The sequence below is a fragment of the Choloepus didactylus genome, chromosome 1 (assembly GCF_015220235.1).
Source record: "Choloepus didactylus isolate mChoDid1 chromosome 1, mChoDid1.pri, whole genome shotgun sequence".
Classification (NCBI taxonomy): Eukaryota; Metazoa; Chordata; class Mammalia; order Pilosa; family Megalonychidae; genus Choloepus; species Choloepus didactylus.
In genome coordinates this window covers 189,121,863-189,148,570 of record NC_051307.1, presented here as the reverse complement: position 1 = coordinate 189,148,570, position 26,708 = coordinate 189,121,863, and the positions used below count along the sequence as shown (strand labels likewise).

At 41.2% G+C, this 26,708-nt stretch overlaps 2 protein-coding genes across 2 annotated transcripts in view; both read left to right on the top strand.

Annotated features, from left to right (window-relative positions):
- The window catches only part of TRANK1 (tetratricopeptide repeat and ankyrin repeat containing 1), a 220,691-nt gene that overhangs the window by 177,147 nt on the left and 16,836 nt on the right, over positions 1-26,708 (top strand). The window lies entirely within an intron of this gene.
- DCLK3 (doublecortin like kinase 3) overlaps positions 19,562-26,708 on the top strand; it is a 58,104-nt gene continuing 50,957 nt past the window's right edge. Inside the window, exon 1 of the mRNA XM_037847101.1 lies at positions 19,562-19,948. Coding sequence (XP_037703029.1) covers positions 19,867-19,948 — 82 coding nt within the window. The 5' untranslated portion in view covers positions 19,562-19,866. The remainder of the gene's footprint in view (positions 19,949-26,708) is intronic.

The following is a 26,708-nucleotide window of genomic DNA, read 5'->3' as shown; positions in this document are numbered from 1 at the left end:
CCATTGAGTATTATGCTGGCTGTGGGTTTTTCATATATGCTCTTTATCATATTGAGGAAGTTTCCTTCAATTCCTACCTTTTGAAGTGCTTTTATCAAAAAGGGATGTTGGATTTTGTCAAATGCTTTTTCAGCATCTATTGAGATGATCATTTGATTTTTCCCTTTTGAATTTTTAATGTGTTGTAATACATTGATTGATTTTATGTTGAACCATCCTTGCATGCCTGGAATGAACCCCACTTGGTCATGGTGTATGATTTTTTTAATGTGTCTTTGGATTCAATTTGCAAGTATTTTTTTGAGGATTTTTGCATCTATATTCATTAGGGAGATTGGCCAGTAGTTTTCCTTTTTTGTAGCATCTTTGCCTGGTTTTGGTATTAGATTGATGTTAGCTTCATAAAATGAGTTAGGTAGTGTTCCATTTTCTTCAATGTTTTGAAAGAGTTTAAGTAAGATTGGTGTCAGTTCTTTCTGGAAAGTTTGGTAGAATTCCCCTATGAAGCCATCTGGCCCTGGGCATTTATTTGTGGGAAGATTTTTGATGACCGATTGGATCTCTTCGCTTGTGATGGGTTGGTTGAGGTCTTCTATTTCTTCTCTGGTCAGTCTAGGTTGTTCATATGTTTCCAGGAAATTGTCCATTTCTTCTATGTTATCCAGTTTGTTGGCATACAGTTGTTCATAGTACCCTCTTATAATTTTTTAAACTTCTTCGGGATCTGCAGTTATGTCACCCTTTTCATTCATTGTTTTGTTTATATGGGTCTTCTCTGTTTTTGATTTTGTCAGTCTAGCTAGGGGCTTGTCAATCTTGTTGATCTTCTCAAAGAACCAACTTTTGGTGATATATATCCTCTCTATTGTTTTTTTGTTCTCTATGTCATTTATTTCTGCTTTAATCCTTGTTATTTCTTTTCTTGTACTTGGTTTAGGATTGGTTTGCTGTTCATTTTCTAGCTTCTTTAGTTGATCCATTAGTTCTTTGATTTTGGCTCTTTCTTCCTTTTTAATATATGCGTTTAGTGCTATAAATTTCCCCCTTAGCACTGCTTTTGCTGCGTCCCATGGGTTTTGGTATGTTGTGTTCTCATTTTCATTCGTCTCTATATATTTAGCAATTTCTCTTGCTATTTCTTCGTTAACCCACTGATTGTTTAGGAGTGTGTTGTTTAACCTCCAGGTATTTGTGAATTTTCTAAGTCTCTGATGGTTATTGACTTCTAATTGTATTCCATTGTGGTCAGAGAATGTGCTTTGAATAATTTCAATCTTTTTAAATTTATTGAGGCTTGTTTTATGTCCCAGCATATGATCTATTCTGGAGAAAGTTCCGTGAGCACTAGAGAAGTATGAGTATCCTGGTGATTTGGGATGTAATGTTCTATATATGTCTGTTAAATCTAATTCATTTATCAGATTGTTTAGGTTTTCAATTTCCTTATTGGTCTTCTGTCTGGTTGATCTATCTATAGGAGAGAGTGATGTGTTAAAGTCTCCCACAATTATTGTGGAAACATCAATTGCTTCCTTTAGTTTTGCCAGTGTTTCTCTCATGTATTTTGTGGCACCTTGATTGGGTGCATAAACATTTATGATTGTTATTTCTTCTTGTTAAATTGCCCCTTTTATTAGTATGTAGTGGCCTTCTTTCTCTCTCAAAACATCCCTGCATTTAAAGTCTATTTTATCTGAGACTAATATTGCTACACCTGCTTTCTTTTGGCTGTAGCTTGCATGAAATATTTTTTTCCATCCCTTCACTTTCAGTTTCTTTGTGTCCCTGTGTCTAAGATGAGTCTCTTGTATGCAACATATTGATGGTTCATTTTTTTTAATCGGGGAGTTTAATCCATTTACATTCAATGTTATAACCGTGAAGGCATTTCTTGAATCAGCCATCTTATCCTTTGGTTTATGTTTGTCATATATATTTTTCCCGTCTCTCTATTAATATCCTTTAATGTACCCATACTGAATCTCTTTAGTACTGAACCTTTCTCCAAGTCTCTCTGTCCTTTCTTTGTTTCTCTGTCTGTAGGGCTCCCTTTAGTATTTCCAGTAGGGCAGGTCTCTTGTTAGCAAATTCTCTCAGCATTTGTTTGTCTGTGAAAAATTTAAGCTCCCTCTCAAATTTGAAGGAGAGCTTTGCTGGATAAAGTATTCTTGGTTGGAAATTTTTCTCACTCAGAATTTTAAATACATTGTGCCACAGCCTTCTTGCCTCCATGGTGGCTGCTGAGTAGTCACTACTTAGTCTTATGCTGTTTCCTTTGTATGTGGTGAATTGCTTTTCTCTTGCTGCTTTCAGAACTTGCTCCTTCTCTTCCATGTTTGACAGTGTGATCAGAATATGTCTCGGAGTGAGTTTATTTGGATTTATTCTATTTGGAGTTTGCTGGGCATTTATGATTTGTGTATTTATGGTGTTTAGAAGATTTGGGAAGTTTTCCCCAACAATTTCTTTGAATACTCTTCCTAGACCTTTGCCCTTTTCTTCCCCTTCTAGGACACCAATGAGTCTTATATTTGGACGTTTTATGTAATCTATCATATCCCTGAGGTCCATTTCGATTTTTTTGATTTTTTTCCCCATTCTTTCTTTTGTGCTTTCATTTTCCATTCTGTCATCTTCCAGATCACTGATTCATTGTTCATCTTCCTCTAGTCTTGTACAATGAGTGTCCAGAATCTTTTTAATTTGGTCAACAGTTTCTTTAATTTCCATAAGATCGTCTATTTTTTTTATTTAGTCTTGCAATGTCTTCTTTATGCTCTTCTAGAGTCTTCTTGATATCCTTTGTATCCCATACTATGGTCTCATTGTTCATCCTTAGTTCTTTGATTAGTTGCACTAGGTACTGTGTCTCTTCTGAACTTTTGATTTGGGTGCTTGGGCTTGGGTTATCCATATCGTCTGGTTTTTTCATATGCTTTATAATTTTCTGTTGTTTTTGGCCTCTTGGCATTTGCTGAACTTGATAGGGTTCTTTTAGGATTTGTAGACCAATTGAAGTCCTTATCTCTAATTTATCAGATCTACACCTTCGTGGAGTACACTTTCGCTAACTAACCAGCAGGTGGCGTCCATGAGCCACCTGTTCTCCACTAGCCAGTTCTCCCCTGCTTTGCCTTTGTGATGAGTGGGGGAGTGAGTCTTGTGGGGTCCAATTGGTGTACCAAGCTTGCGTCTGTATTTGGTGTTGCCCACCTTGTATATGGGGCGTGTGTCTGGGTGGTCGGGGGGGGGGCTCTAACAATCAAATCTCCCTGGTGATCCTGGAGTTTTAAAGCTGCTGCAATAGTCTAATCCTTCAGTTCAGTCCTGCCACAGTTTGTCTCTGCCACTGACCCACAATTCCTTGGTATTGGCGTATGGCTCCTGAGACTTGCAAGTGGGCCCCTCTTCCAGGCCGTGCACCCCCTGGTCCTCTGTTGAGGGATGACTGTGCTAAGTCACAGGTGAGTGCCGTCCCCCCAGGGCAGTTCTGGGCTGCTGGGCTGTGTAGGGAGGCTCCCAGTCTGCTGAAATGATGGCTGAATTGGGCTTTGTTAATTCACACTGCTCCACCTTCCCAACTCTGGGACAACCAGCTGAGGGTGCAGGGAAGGCTAATGTCCAGGCCCGGTTTTGTGGTGTGTGCATGTTACTTGAAGCACTTCCGTCACACTGGGTTGTCTGGGGCAGCTCTGGGCTATGGGGCTGGTGATGGGCAGGAGTGTTTCCTGTCCACCAGGATGAAGGCTGTGTGTGGACACCCCCCTTTTCTTGGGAAGTTGTGGTGTTTAGTGAATTTTCTCAGCCACTGGATTATTGCCTTTTGTCTCGGAGCTCTCTTAGTTCTGCTCTTGTCTTGACCTGCCCAAATTGCAAGTCTTAGAGGCTCTCTGTATTGGGCTTCTTAGAGTAATTGTTTTAGAAACAGAAAAAAAAAAAGATAAAAAAAAAAAAGCCCTCCTCACATATCTAATGGGTTATTGAAATGCTAAGAGACAAAGAAATTAGGGCCATTAAGGAAAGATCCAGGGGCAGAGAGATCAGTTTTTCTTTGGGACTTGCATATGAGCCTCAGGGCTGAGCTCTGCCCTTCCCCTTTCTGTGTTCACCAGAACTCCAAAAAGCCTCCACTTTTATTTGGGAGTTTTTCTTGCTATTTTTTGCTATGCCTATCTCCTCTTTGCTGGGCTGGCTGCTCTCAGATTCTATGGTGTCTGGTCTCAATCTATCTATGGTTGGAGTTTGGATCAGTAGCATGAGTTTCCGATAAGAGCTGCCACTGCAGTTCTCCCTTCTCCTTCCCAGCGCTGACGGCCCCTCCTCCTATGGGACTGAGCCTGGCAGGGAGGGGCACCGGTTCCCTGGCTGCAAAAACTTACAGATTTCGCTGATCTCAGCAGTTTGACGTGTTCATGAGTGTTGTATGAAGTATACCCAAAGTCACATTGCTCTGTGGTGTCCAGTCCACGCAGTTCCTGGCTTTCTACCTACTTTCCTGGAGGAGTAACTAAAACATACAGCTTGCCAATCCGCCATCTTGCCCCACCCTCCTCCATAGCCTTTTAAATAATCTTTCAAATGGGGGATTTGCCCAGATATTGTTATACTGCATTCCATTACTATATAAGAAATTTTACAACAGATAGGCAAAAGTCATTAGTGAATCACTAAAAGAATTTAGATATCCATTTTGACCTATTATTGCAATATCAAGCAAATGAATCCTGTAACAGTAGCATATGTGGTAGCAAATGTGACTTAAAATGTTGACTTCAAATGAGAAAAAATGGAAATAGACTATCCATCCACCCATCCATTCAACAAATGTGTACTCAGCACCTTCTCTGTTCATCACATTTGGTTAAGAATTGGAGTTACAAAGATACATAGGGCATGGTTCCTGCTTTCAAAAGTCTCACAGCCTGGTGAGGGAGAGAAAGACATTTATGAGTATCATTAAGAAACAGTGTGGTTTAACAGCACTGAATTATACATTTGAATGTGGTTCAAGGGAGGAAATTTTGCTAGAATAAAAATTAAAACAACAGCAACATAGGACTGTACAACATAAACTGAATCATAATGCAAACCATGGACTATAGTTAATAGTACAATTAAAAAAGTGTTTTTTTTCATCAATTGCAACAAAGCTACCATACTAATGCAAAGGGAAAAATGTCTTTGAGAAGGGGTTGAGGTATATGGGAACTCTCTATTTTCTGCATGATTTTTCTGTAAACTTACAACTTCTCTAATAAAAGAAAAAAAGAAAAAAAAAGAAAGTGGAAATAGAGAGTGAATAAGGTGCTATGGGAACATGGGAAAGGAGCACTAGACTTAGTCTGTGGGTGAGAGTAGGGGTGCCAATTAAGACTCATGGAGTTGGCAACACTTGTACTGAATCCCAATAGCTGAATAGATATTAAATAGGCAAAAAATGGAAAGAACATTCTAGATAGTGTTTCTATCATAAACAAGATTAATTTTATTTTAAAAATTAAACAGAGTAAGAGACTTTTTTTACTGGCATAATGATGGGTTGTATGAACATGAAATAACAAAAATGCTGGTTAAATACACCAAAAACTTAAAAAATGAATCAGTGAGGTGGAATACATGAGGTCTCAAAATTAAGTGAAAATGCAAATTTTCTCTGGAAGAACTTAAATTCATTCCAGTCCTTAAAGTTTTTCACGGATTAAGTTCTAAAAGAAATAAACACCTTAGAGTGAAAATTCACAAAACACACAAAGAAACAAGCCAATTATGAGTGAGAATCAATTGAAACAACAGGAATCACAAACAGAACAGTAAAAAATTTAAGTATTAGTTTTATTGAACACAATATAATGTAACTATATATAATGTTCAAAGAAATAAAAAAGAGGATTGAAAATATGAACAGGAAATACACAGATTTGGAAAAGATCCAAAGAGACCTTAGAGAAATGAAAAATAAAGCAAAATAAAAACTTTTGAGTTTTTTATTCTACAACTCAGAGTGCAGATTAATTAGTGAATAAATACTGCTGAAGAGAAAATTTAGTGAACTGGAAGATAGCACTAAAAATTATCTGGAATACAATCTGGAGGGATAGAGATGGGAAAAAAGAAAGAGAGGTTAAAAGACATGGATAGTTGAATAAGGTCTAATGTATGCCTAACTGGAATTTTGGAGGAGATAGTGGAGAAAACTGTAGAAGAGACATTGTTTGAAGAGATGACAGAAAATTTCTAGAACATTTGATAAAATATTGATTATGAGATCTAGGAAGCCCAATGAATCTCAACTAAGACAATTAAAAAGAAATTTACATCTAGACACATTATAGTGAATTTGCTGAACATTGAAGAAAAATAGAAGATTTTAACAGAATTCAGATAAAGAAAGCAGATCATATTTAAAAAAAATGGAAATTAGAGTGAATGATGATTTAGCAATAGCAACAATGAAAGCCAGAAAACACTGGAATTAAATATTCTGAGAGAAAATAACTGTCAACCTAAAATTCTACCCAGTGAAACTATTATTCAAGAATGAAGATAAAACATGGCATTTTCTGGGAAAAAAAAAACAAATAGGAGATGAGTTTATTTCTAACAGGCATTTGCTAAAGGAAAAAAATAAAGTATTCCTTTCAGAAAGAAGGTCTGTAACCCCAAAAGGAATGGTGAACAAAGATATATTCATGAGTAAATCTAAATAAATATTGATTGTATAAGACAATAATGGTACTGATTAAAGAGTGGGAATAATAAGCCAAAACTAAAAGACTGGATGACACTATAAGTCAACAGATGATCAGAGTTGAAGTTTGCCTTCAGCTAAATTCCTTATATTGTTTAGGAGGAGCTAAAGTAGTGATTAAATTTAGACTTTGTTAAGAAAAATGTTCAAGTTACAAGGGTAATTTGAAAGTACTGAAGTATGAACTTTGAGTATAAACATAGAGATCATAACTTACAAACAAGTACAGGGAAAATGAAGTAAGAAAAAGAAAAAAAAGACTTCAATCCAAAAAAGGGCAATAAAGGAGGTAAAAATAAACTGAAACTGGAACAACTATAAAGCACATAGTGAGAAAGTAGAAATGAATTTAAATATAAAAATAATTACCTCAAATGTAGACACACTAAAATTTCCAGCTAAAAGAAAAAGATTTTCAGACTGGACAAAATCTCAAAATCCAGCTATTTGATATTTATAAGAAACTCACCTAAGGACATAGAAAGATTTAAATTTAAGGATAGAAAAAGGCAAACACTGACCAAAAGAAAGCTGCAGTATTTACATTAATACCGAGTGAAATATATTTTAAATTAAAAGCGCTGTTACAGATAATGAGGGTCACTACCTAATGATAAAATGCTTAATTCAACAGGAAGATATAATCATTTTAAATTTGTATGCAGCTAATAATAGGGTCTCAGAATAAATAAAGTAAAAAATGACAGATCAATAAGGAGAAATAAGGAAACCTGCTATCATGATGAGAGATTTGAAAAACTGTGACTTTCAATAATTAATAAATTGAACAGCAAAAAATTAATTAGGATATTTGTTCCAGTTTGCTAAAGCTGTCAGAATGCAAAATCCAGAAATGGATTGGCTTTTATAAAAGATTTATTAGGTTACAAATTTAGAGCTCTAATTCCATAAAAGTGTTCAAACTAAGGCATCAACAAGAGGATACCTTCACTGAAGAATGGCTGATGGCATCCGGGTTCCTCTGCCACATGGGAAAGCACACAGCTGGAGTCTCCTGGGCCTCTCATGGGGTTAGCTTCTGGTTTCTGTTGCTTTGTCCAAAATGTCTCTTGGCTTCTGTCTTAGCTTCTCTCTCTCAGCTCCTTTGTGTCCTTGCTTGTCACTCCTAGAGCATTTCTCGCTAGGTATCAGGGGTCCTCTCTTAGCTTCTCTGGAGCAAAATCTGGAGTTCACCTCCTAGCTTCTCTCCAAACATCTTCCTGCCTGCATCTCCAAGCGTTTGGGTCTGTGTCAGCTCTGAGCTCTCTCTCAGCTTCTGAGCCCTCTTAAGGACTCCAGTAAACTAATTAAGACCCACCTTGAATGGGAAGGGTGTGTGACATCTCCATGGAAACAACCTAATCAAAAGATCCCACCCACAATAGGTCTGCCCCCACAAGAGTGGATTAAAAGAACATAGTCTTTTATGGGGTACATAAGAGATTCAAATCAGCACAATATATAAAATTTGAAAACGCAACTAATAAGATTAATCTAAAGGACACGTATAAACAATTGCATTCAATAGTTGGTGAAGGCCCATTCTTTTCAAGGACATACAGGGTATGTAACAAAATTTGCCATATGCTAGGTCATAAAACTTCAAAGGATTGGTATTATGTTGTGAACAGTTAAGTTAGAAACTGTTAACAAAAATATAGCTAGAAAAAAACCCATATATTGAGAAATTTGAGAAAAACACCTCATGGTTTTAAACAACTCCTAGGTCAAAAGGAACCATATTGGAAATTAGAAATACTTAGAATGGAACAAACTTGAGAGTCTTCTGTCACTAATTATGTGTCACTTGCTTTATCAGAAAAATACATTCTTTAAACCATAACTTGAATGTTTTCATTAGCACCAATTTCCATTTGTGCTTTTCAACTCATATTTTCCTAAAAACTAACATAAGTAGCATCTCTTCCTGCAAGGCAATTGACGGATGATAACCTACCTTGTCGTTCTACGCTAGAGATCTCTAGAGATCTGGGGCACAGAGTTCTGTACACATAAAATGAATCCCACCCATTCCTTTAAACACAAGTGATCATGCTGCCAAATGCTGTAGAATTATATAATTATCAGTTTTGCTTGTTAGGTAATAGTGCTTTTTAAACGCTTTTTTGAAAATAGCTTTTTTAAAAAAAGTCTATGTTTGCTACCTTTTCTGAAAATTAGAGATAATCTGAGGGAGGTCTGTCTGATTTTCTTGTTGCTGACATGCTGCAAGAAACAATGTTATTAAAAGTGAACCAGAACAAAGTTAGGATATTTATTTTTCCCCATCCTAATTCTCTCCTCTGACATGGAAGAGTCTGTTTATTTCTCTGGGTCTCATGTTCTCCACCCACTCTCAGTGTAAGTGTAAGGTCTCAAGATTCATGGAACACTTGCAAAATTCTTGAAATGTCCAACAAGGAAGCTTCTATGCAAATGTACAAGACAAAGACAAGGACTACATACAAAAGACGATGAGTATCATCATTCAGTTATGACTGCCCTGCCCTCATATTGCAAAAATAGCTGTGCTGCTTTCTTTTACGTGCTTATTCAGGGATTTATTTTGTGTTTAATGTAGACCACTCACGGGAGTTTGGATCATGCAACTTACCAACTTTGTGTTCAAAAGATCATTACAATTTTAAATATTAAAAAGTATGACATAAAATTGAGACTAATAATAATAATAGTTTCAGATGAGTGAGAGGGAGTCGAGTGTATTTTTTTGCTGCCAGCTTGAGCAGTAGGGCAGGCTGTCTAAAAAGTTGTTTTATTTTCTTATTCTTTATTTCTACTAAATCACAATTTTAGGCACTCAGGATGCAAGATGGTGTTTTGATAGTTCTGTTAGTTAGTTTGGATATTGGAATTGGACTATCACCCAGAAATTACAGCACCATTTCTTCACTTCTTGCTGAAGACTACACATAAAATCTGCTAGGTCAGCAGTTAGATTGCATTCAGAGCCCAGAAGGTGAATGACTGAACTTAGAAGAGGACACTGTCCACACTCCTATTCTACACTTGGTTGCATTTGGCCCAGGAAAGAATTTCTTTCATGGTCTGGAGAAGCATTTGAATGTGGCTTTTACGTATGCCCAAAAGTATGACATTGACTTCTTAGTTTGATGAATGAAGGAATTCAAGTGTTGGGAATAATCCTACTCAGTGGTAGAGTCATTTGTTTCACAGTTCAGCCTCCATATGAAATGCTGATATCATATCTTTGATGCTGACATTGTAGTATTTCAACCTTGAAGTTAATAAGCTCAGCCTTTCCATGATACTGAATATTTACTGATACTTGCCACTTGGGATCAGAGAAGGGGTCTTTTTTTTTTTGCTGTTATCTCAGTGTCATGAAAGGAGATTATTTATAATCTCATCTTCATCCCCAAGATTTACATAAGCACCCCTCCCCTTGGCTACAAGCATACTGGAGTATGGGGAAAGGTAGAGTTGTTCGTGTTGCCCGTTTCTTCTCCTGGCTTGCTGAAAAGGCAGGTACTTTGTGATTTGATTATGTTCGTGATTTTCACTGGCTCTTTTGACTTAGTAGCAGAGGGCATGTTGACCACTGACTGTTCTCTGTCAATAAAGCTATATGTGGCTTGCCCTGCAGAAGCAGTCCTTAACTCTCTGTAGCAATATTCTTCTTTTTCTTCACATGTAGCTGATGGTTGGTTAGCACTAACCCAAACAATCATTTTCCAGTTTACAACACAGCTCATAAAACAATCGCTTCTCCTGGGGCACAAAAGTCATTGAGCACTTCTCCCTCGTATATGTGCCACACATGTGTCAAGAGTTAGATTATATTTTTCAGTGCTTCATCCAAATGTAAGCTGCAGAAGCTCCTGCCACAGCACACATAATATGTGACTTCCTCTACTGTCATTTGACAATGGGCTTTTACCAACAGCTTTTTCTGCCTTCCCTCCAGGCATGGTTGTGTCATGATTTCTATGACTGGTTTTACAAGATTCCAACTCCTGTTTGCTATAAGGCATGCATTTTTGGATGATGTCCCTGTAGTTTTATCTTTCTATCATTAATTAATTAATAATGAATCAGTTTTATGCTGGAATACATGACTTATTCTGGAGGAAACAAAGCAATTGGTTTCTCTATAACTGTGGCTCTGTGTTCTAGCTTGCTAGTGCTGCCATTGTGCAAAATACCAGAAATGGAATGGCTTTTATAAAGATGGTTTATTTGGTTACAAATTTATAGTCCTAAGGCCACGAAAGTGTCCAAACTGAGGCATCAATACAAGGATACCTTCACTGAAGAATGGCTGTTGGCATCTGAACACCTCTGTTAGCTGGGAACACACGTGGCTAACGTCTGCTGGTCCTTTGCTCCCGGATTCTGGTTTCAAATGGCTTTCTCCAAAATGTCTCTGGGCTTGTCTCTCTTAGCTTCATCAGCTCCTGTTCATCTGTTTCTTGGGTCCTTTCTTAGCCTCTCTCTCTCAGCTCCTGTGCATTCTTGCTTGTTCTCCCAGGGTATTTCTAAGTATCCGGGGGTCATCTCTTAGCTTCTCTGAAGCAAACTTTGGGGTAGCATCTACAAATGTCTCCAAGCATCTCAAATTGTCAGTTCCCAAATGTCTCTCCAAGAGTATCTCTCAGCTGTTCTCGGGGTGTTTTGTCCTCTCTTAGCTTCTCCAGAGCAAACTCTGGGCTAGCATCTAAAAGCATTATCAATATCTCTGTTGGCTTCCAAGTGTCTAATGTCTGTGTGTCCTGGTTTAGCATATTCCAGGGCATTTTTGTCTCTCTGCTCTCTGTGAGAGCTCCCTTTAAACGACTCCAGTAAACTAATCAAGACCTACCCTGTATGGGTGGGGTCAAATCTCCATGGAAACCTTCAACCAACAGGTCACACCCTAATCAATAGACTAATAAATCTGCCCCCACAAGATTGCATTAAAGAATATGGCTCTTTGGGGAAGATAATACATCTAAACCAGCACTCTTTGTCACCGTGCTTAGTTTGAGAATGATACAAGAGCATGGATGGCTTCCTGCCACTCTTTAACAGAGTTTCAAGACAGCTTTTGATTAGGATTCAGCAGATTGCTGATCCAGTAATGGGCAGATTTTATATCTTCACTGTTGAACTTTCTATTTGTTTTTTTTTAATTAACCATTTTAATGTGTACAATTCAATGGCATTTAGTATATTCATAATGTTGTGCAACCACCACCTCTAACAAGTTCCAAAACATTTTCATCCATCATCTATTTGTTTTTTTTTTTAAACTTTATGATTGTGTGAAAACACACACTAGTCTCAGCATCATTCATTTGTGCCAGCACAAATAGATTCATATATGATTCTTCTACTGGATTCTTCATTCACTATTTACACTTACAGCATTATTTAGAGTTGCAATGTTTATAATACAATTTTCTTTACCACTTTTAGGCTTCTGTGCTGTACTTACAGCTATGAAAATGCAATGGAAAAAATGATAAACTCATCCCTTAACTGTCAGAACTGCTACTGGAAATTTAAGGTGCTCTATCAAAATTTTGGAGTGAACTTCCATTTTTAAAAATGTTAGATAAGAAAGATTCCCCAAGATCATATTGGAAAAGAATGACACTCTAGTTAGTGACTATGACACAGTGATTGTGCATGACTAATCAGAGTTGGAGGTGTTTCAGGCCAACATGAATCCAGAATTATGCCTAGTATTGTGGTTAAATAGATACTCAAAGATCATCTAGATAAAAGGCAAACTAAATTTGTTTGAGAAATTGCCCCAAATTTTATGAGCCAGGCAACTTCTCTGACATCACACCAACATTCTATATATAATGCATATACTTTAGTGTTATAGTCTAGTTAGTAAACATGACATCTTTTAGAAAAATACAATAATAGAATGACTTATCAGAAGGATATGGTTACTCTTAATTTAAAAAATCAGATTATGGATTGAAGGGGTTCCAGGGGTGGGGGTCACATCAACCCTATTTGCAATGTATCTTACCCTTACATTATCATACCTTCACTTTGCATTGTTTTTTTTTTTTATGTTTTGATGTTTTTGATCATCATTGTATTCCCAGTGCCTGGCACATAATAGATACCCATGAAATGCTCAATGATTTTTTAATGGAAGAATAAATGAATACATCAATCAGGCAGTAAGGTATAGTAGAAGTAGTATGGGTATTGGAATCAAACAGACCTGGATTCCAATTTCACCTCTGCAACTTACTCCCTGTGTGACCTTGGGCAAGTTTTTTAAGCTTTTCAATTCTCAGCTTTCACACGTACTTAAAAACGGGAGATGGCTCCCCAACCTAATAGAGTTTTGAGGTTTAAAAGGAGCTACCCTTTGGGAGAGCTCCTGGGAGGTCATTCAGAAATGTTCATCTCTTCTACCATATTCAAATTCTCTACTTGGTAGAGATTCTGAAAATGTTCAGAGAGGGGTGACTCTACTGAGAGGGTGGGAGATGGAAAGGGTTAGAGTAAACCTGAATGACTATTTTGAACCTGAGAATGAGGAATGCTTATTTTATTCCAGAGAAGTTATCATCATTATACAGGCATATAGATAATTAAATGTTGGGGGCTGGCTCTTCTCCATTTTGTTCAAAGACAGAACATAGAAATGGGTTGACACTGCAGCAGAGGTTAGCAAACTTTTTCTCTAAAGGGCCAGATCATAAATATTTTTGGCTTTGTGGGTCTATGGTCTCTGTCGCCACTATTCAACTCCACCTTTGTAGTGCAAAAGCAGCCAAAGATAATGCACAAATGAATGGGTGTGGCTGTGTTCCAATAAAACTTTATTTACAAAAAACTGTAGTGGGCTAGATCCATATAGTTTGCAGACCTCTGCCCTAGAGCAGCAGGTCTTGCAGCTACGCATAAGAACCAGGGAAGTTCTGTCCACTTTCTCTCTGTTTATCTTTGAGGGCAGCACCCATATCTTAGGTGACCTTATATATTTTTTTAACTTAAGATAAACAGAAAGAATTTATCTGAGGCCAACTGAATCACTGATAAATTCATTTAAAATTTTTGTATAAAATAACTTCAGTCCCTAATTTAGGAATTTCTTTATAGCATTCTCAGTTTCAGTGTGTCTCATGCATAGGCATGTGCCATACATAGACATTTTGCAAATGTGTGTGTGCATATGCATGTTTCTAACTTGGTGTGTACCCATGTCTTATTCTGGAGTCATAGGAGTGGATGTCATTTACTTACTACCTCTTTTTTTTTAGAGCAGTTTTGGTAATTCAGTAGAGATTAAACATATTGTTGTACCATAGTCTAACTTTTTTAGACTCAAGCCCAGTTCAGTTTTCTAGTTATTATATTTAATTACAGGCAGTGTTTCAAGAAATGCTGGTCAAATTTATCAAAGTATCTTATGATACTTGAAATCTTCTTGCCCTGGACCTAGTAAACACTTGAGAATGACGTGGATTTTCCTTTTATTACCATTCCATGTTTGAAAATTGATTAGCAGTTTTGCAAATGAGTTTGTTTTTATTGCTGTGATGAAGAAACAATTATCTGCATTTTGCTTTTACAGTGCTGAGTGCCATATTCATGGGCATCAGGAGGGCACAGATGGCAACTTTAGTAGACATTGGAAATAAACTAATTTGTTTAAAAGCAAAAGCTTGTATCCAGGAAAAGTAACATATTTTAGATATATTCCTTAAATCATATCTCCACAAAGCCACCTTGCAGCTCTCTGAACTAAAGTAAGAGGAGGAATAATATGTATCAATGGCATCCACAGGAAACTCATATCTTATCTTAGGCAATGCTTTTGACCTCTTCTTCCCCTTTGAAACCTTTCACTAGAGCAGACTTGGGTCATCCATGACGAGCTGCCAAACCAGGTAAACACATTTTGGCTGACTTCAAGGCTGTTGAGAATCACTGGGTGGATGAAAGTTACCACTGTCTGGATAATTTGTCAGCGTTAGGAGAGAGCAGGTTGGCCATGATGCAGTCATTTCATGCTCTCTGGCCCACCACATTTTCCTGCCCTCCTGCTTGTAGGGAAGGCAGAATAGTTAATGGCAAAAATGTGGCTTGAATCATGGCTCGGTGGTTTACTTATTGTGAGGAGGTGTTGTGTGAGTAAGGGCTGCAGCGGGGCAGATGGAGCAGTGCATGGAAAGAGACAGTGGCCAAGAGAAACCAAGGAATTTGCACAGGCTGGACTCCAGAGTCTCCATGGGGAGATGGCAGGAGATGAGGATTGAGAGGTAGACAGAGGGAAATGTTTAAGACCTTTCAAGTTTATACTCAGAAGTTTAGATTTTTAACCCCTGGAAGATATAGAACCACTGGAGGATTTTAAATAGAGAAATTATATAGTTGTACAGGTCAATATTTAGAAAGATTTCCTTGATTCCATCCAATAAAGTGGAAGATCTGGAATTAAAGATGGAAAGGATGCACCAATGCAAGGGAAGAGATGGTTGTGGTCGTCCAGATAGGTTGTGATAAGGGCTTGAGCAAGGCAATGGCAGGGAGGCACGGAGGAAGAAGAGAGAGCAGAGGACTTGGTGACTGAATATGGGGTCAATGCTAATTCCCTGTTTTTTTTTTTTTTTTTTTTTTGTTGTTGTTGTTTTTTTTGCTTGGGCAACTGAATTAAATAAGACCAAGAAGAACCCAGTAGGAGGGACAGATGTGGGGGCAAGATGATGAGTTTAATTTTGGATATGATGTTAGAGGTGTCTATGAGATGTCTATGAGGTATTGTCTAGTAAGCAACTGGATTGGACTTGGTATAGAGGAGATAAAACCAAGGGATTGGTTAAGATCAGCCAGGGAGAGTCTCCCAAGGACAAAGATAAAGCCTTGAGAAATAGCAATGCTTAAGGACTGAATGGAGGAAGAAGAACCCACAAAGCAGTAAAAATGTTTTTGCTCTGAGAAAGGATAGAATCAAAAGCAACTGGTGCTGTAGTAGCCAGGAGAGAAGAGAGTTCCAAGAAGGTGCTGTTGAAATGTAGCAGTCAGATGAGAAAAACAAGGACCAAATTCTGTTTACTGAGTATGGCAGATAAGAGGTCATTAGCAATACAGTTAAAGCAGCAATGCAGAACGATAGGGAAACAAGCTAGATTTCAGCAGGTCTGTGGAGTTCACCAGAGGGAATGTAGATGGGGAATGTGGAGTAAGCTCTCAAGAAGCTTACCTGGGGAGGGAAGGAGAGAGATGGCGACATAGATAGATGTTCTATCCATGTGAAGAGAAGAAATATAAACTGTCAATGAGGACAACACATTGCTAATTTGTTTGAACAATGACCTGTATAAGATTCTGAATCTTTCTCTCTTCTCTAAACCTCAGTCTGGAGTAATCCTGGGTGGTTCTGTGAAATAGGGAAATTTCTCTTGGAGTCTCCATCATCCCTTTATCTTTTCTCCAAGCCACTCTTACAAAAAGCAGTATCCCACCCAGGCTTGGCCTCCTGGAAAGGTTTCTAACTTCTTCCTCACCAAAGCTTACCTAGTGTCCTGGATACATCAATTTGCCTGCCATAAGCAATTCTCCCTTCTGGCTTAAAATCTCTTGCACACATCCCCAGAAGAGGCTGCTACCCCTCTTTCTTTAGTTTCTTTCCCACAGAGCCAAGGGTCTTTGGGCCAGGGAAGGGCCTCTACCTACCCCCAAACAGCCAATCCAGTGGCTTGTCATAAATTTAAATGGCCTGGTTAGAATAAATAAGCTGGGCCAGTTATATTCTCTTTTTGGAGAAACCGGACTATGAGATGTAGCAATCATGGGGATGTTTGAGTGTAAGGACAAGAGGTGGTGGCCGGCCTGCCTTTGGATGTCTGTGAGATTTCTTCAGATATTCTTAAAATACCCTATAGTCCCCACCATTTAACCTAAGCTAGCTTAAATGAAATTTGGTCCCTTGCAACCAAAATGGCTCTGACATGTTGGCTAGATGACCAATCCTATTTTTCTGTTCTCTTTAGCTATGCTAAATGAGTTGCTTGGTTAAGTGGCTCATTAAAAGCATTATGTTTCTTCTTTATCTTTTATTTTACATTTAAATGATTGTAAATTTTCAATATTTGTCTTAATATGAATGGACTTATCCTTCATATAAAGTGGTTTCTTTTTTTGAGAGAAATGATGCAAATCATCATTTGGTAAATAAAAAGAGATCTCACTACAGTGGCTTAAGCATAAAGGCTTTATTCTCTCTTAAAAGGAAAGCCCAAAGTCGATTGTTTAGGGATGATGTGATAGCATCATGATGGTATATCTCCATGATGTCAGGGGGCTCTGGCTTCTTCTAGTTTTCTGCTCTGCAATCCTTAGGGATTGTCTTTCATCTTCAAGGTCACTGCATGATCGAAGATGACTGCTGGAATGCCAGCCATAGTCAGCCATTATGTTAGTTGGCTTTTGCTGCAATAATGCTGAGTAACAAACCAGCTCTAAACTCAGTAGCTTACAACAACACGCATTTGCCTTGTTCCCAGGTCTGCAGGTCTGTGAGGTAGCTCGGCTTTAAGCTGCAGGTTGGCTGGACTTTGCTGCAAGTTGGAGTTCAGGTCTACTGCACATGTCTCACATTTTCCTTGGATCAGCAGCTACCTGGGTACATTATCCTCTTGGCAATTGGCAGGAGCATGTGAGCACATTCCAAGCTTCCGTTCAACACTAGGTCCAATAACATCCCATTGGCCAAAGCAAGTAACGTGGTCAAGCATAAAATCAAGGTGTAGGGAAGTACAATCCATATATCATAGAAGGTGGTTGTCTAATTCTATTAAGGGATGGAATGCTCTAAATTGAGAGCACTAATTGAACCTATCACAGATATCATGTCTGAATCCCAGGTCAAAGGAAGGGGGTTGAGAAGCACAAAAGAGTACACCCACCAGCCACATTAGCTCATTAAGGAGCCCTCTGGAAGGTCCCACACAACACTTCCAATTACATTTCATTGGCCAAGAACTTTTCATATGGCCATTCCTGGCTGCAAGGGAGGCTGGGAAATATATTTTTTATATCAGGTTGCAGTGTGCCCAGCTAAAAGTTGGGGTTCTGTTATCACGTGAGAAGGAGAGAATGGGTATTAGGTAGGCAACCAGCAATTTCTTCTACAGTGTTCAACAAACTTCATCATGTTTATCCTCCACTTTGTGATGTAATCTGATAACTTGAGTTAAGGTATTCATTGTGATTGCTGAATGTGTATATCTAATTAACACATAAATGATGATTACCCAGTCAGTAATTAAACACTGCCGGACTGCTGCTTTTGCAAGGAAGAAAACACAAGTTTCTGATTTCTCCTTCCCAGAAGTTAAACCTTTTCCTCAAACTCAGTTTATTTAACTTTTATTTACCCCTAAAATATAAACGATGGGACCAGGAAGAGTGCCTATTAAAGGCATCAGAAAGAAAGTATTTAAGTAGCTCAGTGACACTTGCCTTTGTCATTTGACACACTTGATACTTGTCTTTCCAAGTACACTCTTTCTTCAGGTTTTTGCTCATGTCACATTGTCCGTAAGGCCTTTCCCGGCCATCCAAATTAAAATAGCAGCACTCCCCACCCTTCTTTCTTGGCTTCATTTTTCTCTCCATTTATCAACCATACTTGGTTATTTTACTATCTGTCTCCCCCTACTAAAAGGTGAGAGACTCAAAGGCAGGACATTTTGTCATTTGGTTCACCATTGGTAAGCTGGATTGCTGAAAATGATCCTTGATGATTGTTTTGGGTTGTCTGGACAACAAACCAGCTAGAACCCCTTTCTCATAGTGGCTTCACTGGAGCCATCGCAGCTGTTTTGTGACCCTGAGGCAAAAAGTCTGAGGAGAAAAGGTAATATGCTGAAGGTGGGCAGCCATGTGGAAGCCTGGAAAGAGATTGAGTCCTTAACCATCATCCCTTAACAAGTGAACCAACATGGAACAGCCTTCTGGATTTCCTGTCCTGTGTGAGAAAGACCACCCCTTACATCTGGGAGCTGGCCTGGTACTATTAGCTTGGCCTTGGTGTTCTCCTGTTGAACTTAAACAATTTTACAGAACACCAACACCAGAGAAGGCTACTCCGTGACCTGATGGACCAAGAAGGAAAATCGAGATCAGTCTAATCATGTCAGTGGCCAGGTGGAGAAGTGGGTGTGGTTTTCCTTGTTCATTTATCAGTTCTCAGGAGGGGTCTGGGAGCCAGTCCTTGAGGATGTGGACTTCCTGGGGCTCCAGAATGTATCTGTGGACCTGGAGAACCTCTAAATATGAGCATTAGGTGTGTGGTACTGGGAAAGGTGTAATAATGCAAGGAGCACTGGGCAGCCTTCAGATGGTACCAGGAAGCTGGGAGGTGAGAGGAACGTTTTGCAGCCTGCGATTTGGGGCCACAGGTGTGGACCAAGTGTAGGCAGGTCTCTGAATAGGCGGTGGAGTGGGTAACAGGAGTGCTGTAGTAGGGCGTCTGGGACCTTGGCTCTGCGTGTGAGACAGAGAATGGGATAGAGGAGAGGGAGTGGCGCGGAAAGCCTGGATCTCGCAGTGCGGGTACAGCGAGCACGGCTGGGGATCCCGGGGACATCTTTGGGCTGCCACAGGCAGAGAACGTGGGCGAGGCGCACGTTCAAAGCCTGACCCCGCCTGGCTCCAAGCTCAGCGCAGCGCGCACGGCGGGAGACTGAGCAGAGAAGGAGAAGGGCGGAAAGGCTGGACCCCGCGGGACAGGGATAGGCGGGGCCGCTGATGGGTCCAGGGGTGCATTTCAGCTGCTCATTGGCAAAGCAGGGGGAGTGGGTGTAAGTTCAAAGTCGGGTCCCGCCAGGCCTCCAGAGCCCCGCGCGCCGCGCGCGGCCAGCGCGGGGAGGGCGTCTGTGGCGGGCGCGCGGTTGCTAAGCCCCGCGCCCCCGGAGACATTCTGGGTGGCTGTTGCCGGGCGCGGCGCGACTCTGGGCGGGCTGGCGGGCGGGCAGAAGGAGGGAGAGAAGAGGGAGCATCGGCGCGGGCTCCTAGCTGCTCTTCGCGCCCCGCCTCCCTGCGTCCGCCAGGCCGTCGAGCCGGGTCCCCGCGCTCTCACAGTCGCACCGGGCTCACCCCGAGCCCGCCTCGGCGCAATGCCAGCTGCTGCGCCCACCCCTCGCCCGCCGCCGCCCCCAGCCCGGCCTGCTCCCGACTGCCCAAAGCAGCTTGTCCCCGGTAAGTGCCGTGTACTCCTGCGTGCACCGGGTCGAAGGCGCAGCCCTGATGGGAGTGGGACAACTTCTGTCGTCCGGACTCAGGATCTTGCTCCGTGCGGGGTGGGGCAGCGGTGCCAGTTCCTGCAGGGGTACCCGGAGCGCGCTGTGTGTGTGTGTGTTTGTGTGTGTGTGTGTGTGTGTGCGCGCGCGCGTATGTGCGCTCGTGTGCGTCGACATCAACTGATACTCGCTTGAGGGGATAACGCTGTAGGGAGCTGGTCACCTCACCTTCGACAGCCGGAAGGGCCTTGCTGAGAAATGCACTGGGTCTCTTGAGAGGTGCGCGGGGCCGCTGAAAGAGGAAAGGCGCCAGGGAGCTGACATTTACTGAGCATCTCAGCGTGCCAGGCACTTCACCTAGAGTTGACCTCATTTTATCCTCTCCACAAACCTGTAAGGAAGGTGGAATTATTCCCATTTCTTAGATGAGAAAACCGAGGCTCCCAGAGCTCTTGACTTTCCCAAAGTCACATGACTTGATAATGGTGGAGCCAGGGTTTGAATCCCAGTCTCTGGAGTTCTCTGACCCAGCTAAAAGAAAGGAAATTCTCCTGAGAACTAGGTAAAGAAATGCATGGAAAAACTAAAGATGATTATGCAAAAGGTAGAGGCAGAGCACTTGGGAATTAACAGGGGGAAAAATGAGCTCGTGAAATATCCCGTCAATTAATTTCAAATATAGGACCATATTTACATTCCCTTCTACGTCTGGCTCTGGGGGCGAGGTGTGGGGAGGTGCGGAGAAGACTGTATCAGCGCTGGGCGAGGTGTTGGGGGACACCTTTTCAGAGTATGTGTGTGCTGGGAGTGGGGGTGAGGAGAAGTTGTAGAGGGAACTTGGGTTGTTATTCATCCCTGACAGTTAGTCATCCCACTCCCCTAGCCTCCACTCAGTTGATTCCATTTCCTCTCCTTTACTTGATGTATTGTCCAAGATGACAGCTGCCAAACTGAAGCACTGTCATCACTTTATCTCTGTCTCTCTTCTAGCCTCTTGACTTTAGATCACCCTGTTCTTTGATGATTTAGTTTTGGGAGCTGTGAAATCCACGTTGCTCCCTATGGAGGTGATCTGTTGGGCTAGTGTTGTGATAATGATCACAATGAAAGAGGATCTAGGACAAGGGCCAGGCATTGTGCTTCTGGTTAGAGGACAGGGACCTGAGGAAATTAAAAAAAAGGGGTGTTGGATTTGCCTGACAGCCCAACTTCAGGAAAGCATTTCAGTTTATATTTGGTTGGCTTTGGTTAGTGCCACAAAGTGCTTCACTGGAGCAAGATAGAACAGAGAGGCAGAAAACGATTTTGGAAAGATGCCTGTAACTGCTTTCATTTAGGTTTGAAAGGTCTTTGAAGCAGAGCTTGTGCCAGGTTCTTTTATTGTGGGCTGAAAGAAGCACGAGAAAGGCAAGTACCACTGCATGAGAACTCCATGAGGCCTCAGAATAACTGGGATGGAATCTTAGTGTTGTTATGGTCAGGCTTTGGGCAAGACACCTCTAACGTGGAGAAGAAACCCTCTCTCTCAGGGAAAGAAATACTGGACCATGGATGGTAGCAGGTGCTTTGGTGCTACCCTGTATCCCCTCAAATTCCTTTACCATCGTGGAGCCCACTGGTGCCCAGCATGCCTCCCCTCCTAATGACCAACCTCTGCATCTCTTTGTGGGAGGAAGAACTTGGAGTGCTTTGTCTGTAGGCACTGAGAGCAAGGACTGTCTGGGAATTTACATCTCCCCTGGGGACAGTCCCTATCCAGTGGTTGATGGGGGTTGGGGTATAAATAGCCTGGCTACCCTTGTCCTTGACTAGGGCACTCTGAGGCATGACATATTTTGTTGCCAGAGGTCCATTGTGGAGTTGTGCCAAAAGTGACCTGTGTGTGTCTGCTTGCCTCGCTTCCCTTGCTTGGCTTGCTTCTCTTTCTTGTCTCACTTTGTTACTTCTCTATCAGTTTTTCCAAGGAATACCTTCTAATAAAACAATTTCATGGGAATTCTTATCTAGAGAGCCCAGCCCCTAGAAACATGGACACTTTTCACTCTCAACAATTTTTTCCTCCCGTTGTATGAGAGTAAGACTAGCAGTAAAAGGCAGCCTTTGCCTGCCTGTATGGTGCTTTTGTGTAAATTGCAAAAGACACTCTCTTCTGGATGGATGTAGCCCTGTGTCCAGGCACAAGGATGGGCAAGCAGGGGTCAGTGCCCATTAGCACTCTCAGCTGGGCACCTTTGGCATTGCATGGTGCCTGGACATGCAAAAACAAAATGGAGCTTTGCTCAATTGTCCCAAGATCTCATTTCTTGGCATCTTTCATCCCCTTTCTCCCAGTTCAAGGAAAATTTCCCTCGCATGTTTTCCTAAATATTTCAGGCAGAAGCTTTGCTTTGCTTCACATCAGCTGGTTAAATGTGTTGGCTTTTTAAATAAAACTAGGAAAGGGAAGGAAAGGGGCTGTGTCTTGGCCAGTAGACCCACAACACCACAGACCTCAGGTGGGAAATGGTTCCTGGTCAGGGAGGGTGGCAGGTCTCCACCAGCCTGGCTGCCCAGGAGCTCCCAGGGATCACAGTCTAAACATGGGATCATTGTGCAGGGGCTTGTGATGGGCACTTGCCTGATGGGGTTTTCTTTCCTTGGGTTTAAAGGGCCCACTGAATTTTCCCATCTTTTCCTTTGTTGACCTCCTGTTAATGTCTAAATTTGACCTATCTGATGGTGGAGTGGAGTCCCAAATGTGGGGGAGTACTTTGGAAAGGATGCTTTGTTAACTGCCTGGTAATGTAGGTCAGAAGAGGGAAAGACTGAAGAGAAAGAATGGAGGAGTGGGGAAGAAGGACTCTGCACTGTACTGGGAGTCGGAGGATAGGACCCTATCCCCAGAGTTCTGACCTGGGGTAAGTCACTGAACTTCTCTGGGAACCTCAGTGTCTTCACCTTTATTTACTTAATGACAATAACTGACTGGCCGACCTCATAGGGTTTTTTTTTTTTTTTGATGATCAGAGGGGAAATATTTTCATTGATGCATCAAACAATTATTGAGAAAGCCCACAACTTTCTTTCTCAAGGAGAACTGGCAGTCTCTTAGGGACCATCATGGGTGTACGTGTGTCGTGATGCTGGTAATAAGTGTTGGAAGAGAGATCAGCTCCCGTTCAGTGCCTGAAGGAGCAGGAGGCCTCCCAGAGCCCTGGTAGGCTAAGTGTTCACCCAACTTTGCAACTGCAGGGCATGCAGTGTGTGATTAAGGAGTTAGAGATCTTGAGCCCATCAGAACTGCCTTCACACCATGGCTCTGACACTTCAAAACTGTGTGGTCTTAGGCAAGGGAGCCCACCGCTCTGAGCCTCACTTTCCTCATTGGTCATATGGGCATGATCAAATTGTTCTGAGGCTTTGGTGATGTAAAGCACTTAGCGATCATTACACATGGAAAGTATTGCCATGAAAGTTAACTTTTTGACTGAATAAAGTCAATTTGGGTACCTTGGGCCAGTGCTTCTTAAACATTACTGGGCATATGAATCCTCTGGGGATCTTGTTAAAATGCAGATTATGATTCAGGAGGTCTGGGGTAGAGCTTGAGATTCTGCTTTTTTCCCCTAGCTCTTAAGCCTGTAGATGTTGCTTATTTGGGGGCAGGGGTCACCCTTTGAGTACAACATCCTAGGCCACTCCTCCCCAGGCAAAGTCTGAATCTTTCTCTGTAGGGTCTGAAGAACACTGTGTTTGGGGGGATGGTGGGGAAAGTTCAGCTGTCCTGGGTTAAGCTGTCCTGGAGCTGGGGCAGAGCCTGCTGTGACTTGCTGTTGAGTATGGTGTTCCCATGGGGGTAATAGATCTAACCCAACTTCTCTTAAATGCCATAGGGCCAGCCCCTCCCCCACAGAGGAAGCCCTTTCTGGCCAAATGGTGTCTGTCCCTCCAGTATACTGGTCCTGAGGATGTAGAGCTGAATGAGTCAATGACCCTGTCACAATGTGGTTGGGGTTGGGGTGGGCTAAACCCATGATTATGGCATGGTGAGAAAAGCATTCTGAAGTGTTCAGGGGTGATGGAGATGGGGATAAGCATAAGAGAGTTAGGAAATGGAGTGAATTGCCAGGAATTAAAAGATGGGGTTTGAAGGATGAATCACACCCCGTGGCTGGAGGTAGAGGAGGAGGGCAGAGGAGTTGGGAGAATGGCATTCTAGGCTGAAGGAATACCATCTGCAAAGGTGCGTGAAACAGCTTAGTGTCTTCGGGTCATTGAAGTAAGAGTCATTTGGAACATGGAGGTTGATGAGGAAGGTAGAGCTCAGTTCATGATGCTGTATTAGTCAGGATAGGCTAAGCTTTGCTGCAGTAACAAATTAACTCCATCATCCTGGTAGCTTAACGTAACAAAGGTTATTTCTCACTTACACAGTGGAGAGCCAAATGGTCAGAACCTCTTCCATCTTACAGCCTTGCCATCTGTAATATGTGGCCTATTGTAGTCACCAACTCAGGAAGAGATAGTTGGAGAGCTGCTCTCTGATTCTTTTATGCTGTGGTCTGAAACCGATGTGTTGTTGGTATGCCCACAGTCCATTGGCCAGAACTAATTGTGAGGGGACTGGGACATGGAAGGGAGGACAGTGGATGGAAAGTTCTGTGACCATTACTCTCTCCAACATATGCCCTGTCATGGAGCTTAAGCCTCATTCTGAAGACCAGAGTTTCTGAAATGAGAGTAATATGTGCATTTTTTTAAAGAAAAAAAATTCTTTTAGATTCCTAGTGTTGACTTCAATTATTTTTATACAATGTAATTTAAGTATATAGTAGCATAAAATGTCTAAACTCTTTATACGTAAAGCTCTCATATGACCAAAAAGCCAAAACAAATATATACATAAATTATCAACACAACTACAAATGCAATGAATTCAGAATAACTTCATGACTTTAATGGGGTAAAGTTATTTTTGCTAAAGCAAAATCACGGTTTCTGGTCCTAAGGACGGGTAGGCAGGTTCTTAAGAGTTTGGCATATCATATACTGTGCCCCTGGGTTGTATGATGTCTCAATTCTCTCATTGGTTTCCTCTCTCTACATTGTCTGATTTGCTATTTTCTCACTAGCCTGTGACACTTAAAATGTAATATTTCTTGATACCAACTACATTATAAATGCAAATGTGAATAAATTTGGTAAAATCATGTGGCAGTACCTGGTCATAACATGGTCTTTTAGATGATCCACAATATGTTTCTATTGATTTTTTAAAGAAAAGATTATCACAGAAATGAAGTACAAAGTTAAACAAAACACCATTTAAGAAAACTTGTGGACCCCCTAGAATAGGTCTGAGGATATCTCAAAATTTGAGAAACAAGTGGAAAATGAACAGTGTTTCATGAAGGAGAGAGAGATGACCAACTTCAGGGTTTAGAGAGATTGCCTCGACCCGGGTACGTGGGATAGCAAGCCTCGGGAAGCTTTTGCAGGTTGAGATGTGAGGCGGGTGAATTTTAAGGCAGTAGGTAAGGGGATGGAGTGGAGGTGTGAGACGGAGAGACATTTAGAAGGTGGAATCCACAGGACTTGGAGATGGACTGGATGTGGGAGATGAGGGAGGAGCAGAGGAGTCAAGAATGCCTCCCATGTCCGCGGTTTGGGTGGTTGATGGGTCCACTGACAGGATGAGGGCTAAGGAGATGGAGCAGATTTATTTTACTCTCTGACCACGTGTGCAAGAACAGAAGAGCTCCAGGCTAGAGTTATGTTCAGCCACGTTCAGAATCCCATCTTTTCTAACTGACTTGAGCTTTCCTGAACCAGTTTCTGAGGAACTGCTGCATCTTGTGGTGCCTATTTTTTTCCCGAACAGGACATTTAATTAGCAGTGCTCTTTAAGATGACACAAATGGCTTTGTTAGCCTTTCTGTTCTGTCTGCTGCTTCTGACCTGTTGGAGTGGGTTCTGGCAACATTTTGCCTAATGAAGCATACACGTCTTCTTTTTTTTTTTTTTTTTGGCTTCTATATGTTTGAAGAAAGTGAAAAAAAAACAGAAAACTGTGGATGGTTCTGAGGCAGAAGCTGTCATACCACATAATGCGAATTTAGTTAGCTGCCTTCAGTTTTTAAGAATTCGAATGATCAACTTTCCATTCTGTTTTTTTCTTTTTTGGATAGAGATGCTCAAAATTCTCTGAGGAGAGACCAGATGTTGCACAGGTGAAATGATCTCTAGCTAATTATGTAACATGAACATGAAAACTCTGCGCTTTGGGGAAGTCGAAGGCAGTGAACATGAGCCCACACACCCAGACAAACAAAAGAAACCCAAACACACCACAAAGTGAAAACAAATCCCTGTGGTTACTAGAGTGAAATCTTGTGTTCAAGTTTTCTGCATTAAATATTTTAAAATGTAACTTTATATTTCCTCTTAGTATTAATTATTAACCTGAATGCACTGATTGATGGAAGCTGCCAGAAAGGGCTTTCACTCCCTTTGTTCCCACTCATGACAAATTCCTACTCGTTCTTTGGTCTCAGTAGAGGCGTCATCTTCATAGCAGAGCATCTGAGGCCCTCCAGGGGGGATGTGCAGCCTCCCCTCCTCTGTATCTTTGTGGGATTTCATAAATGCTCGGTAAGCAAGTGCCTGCCCATCTCCCCAGCGGACCACATGCTCTTTGCAGATAGGCACCGACCCTGACAGCAATCTCCACATCCACGCGC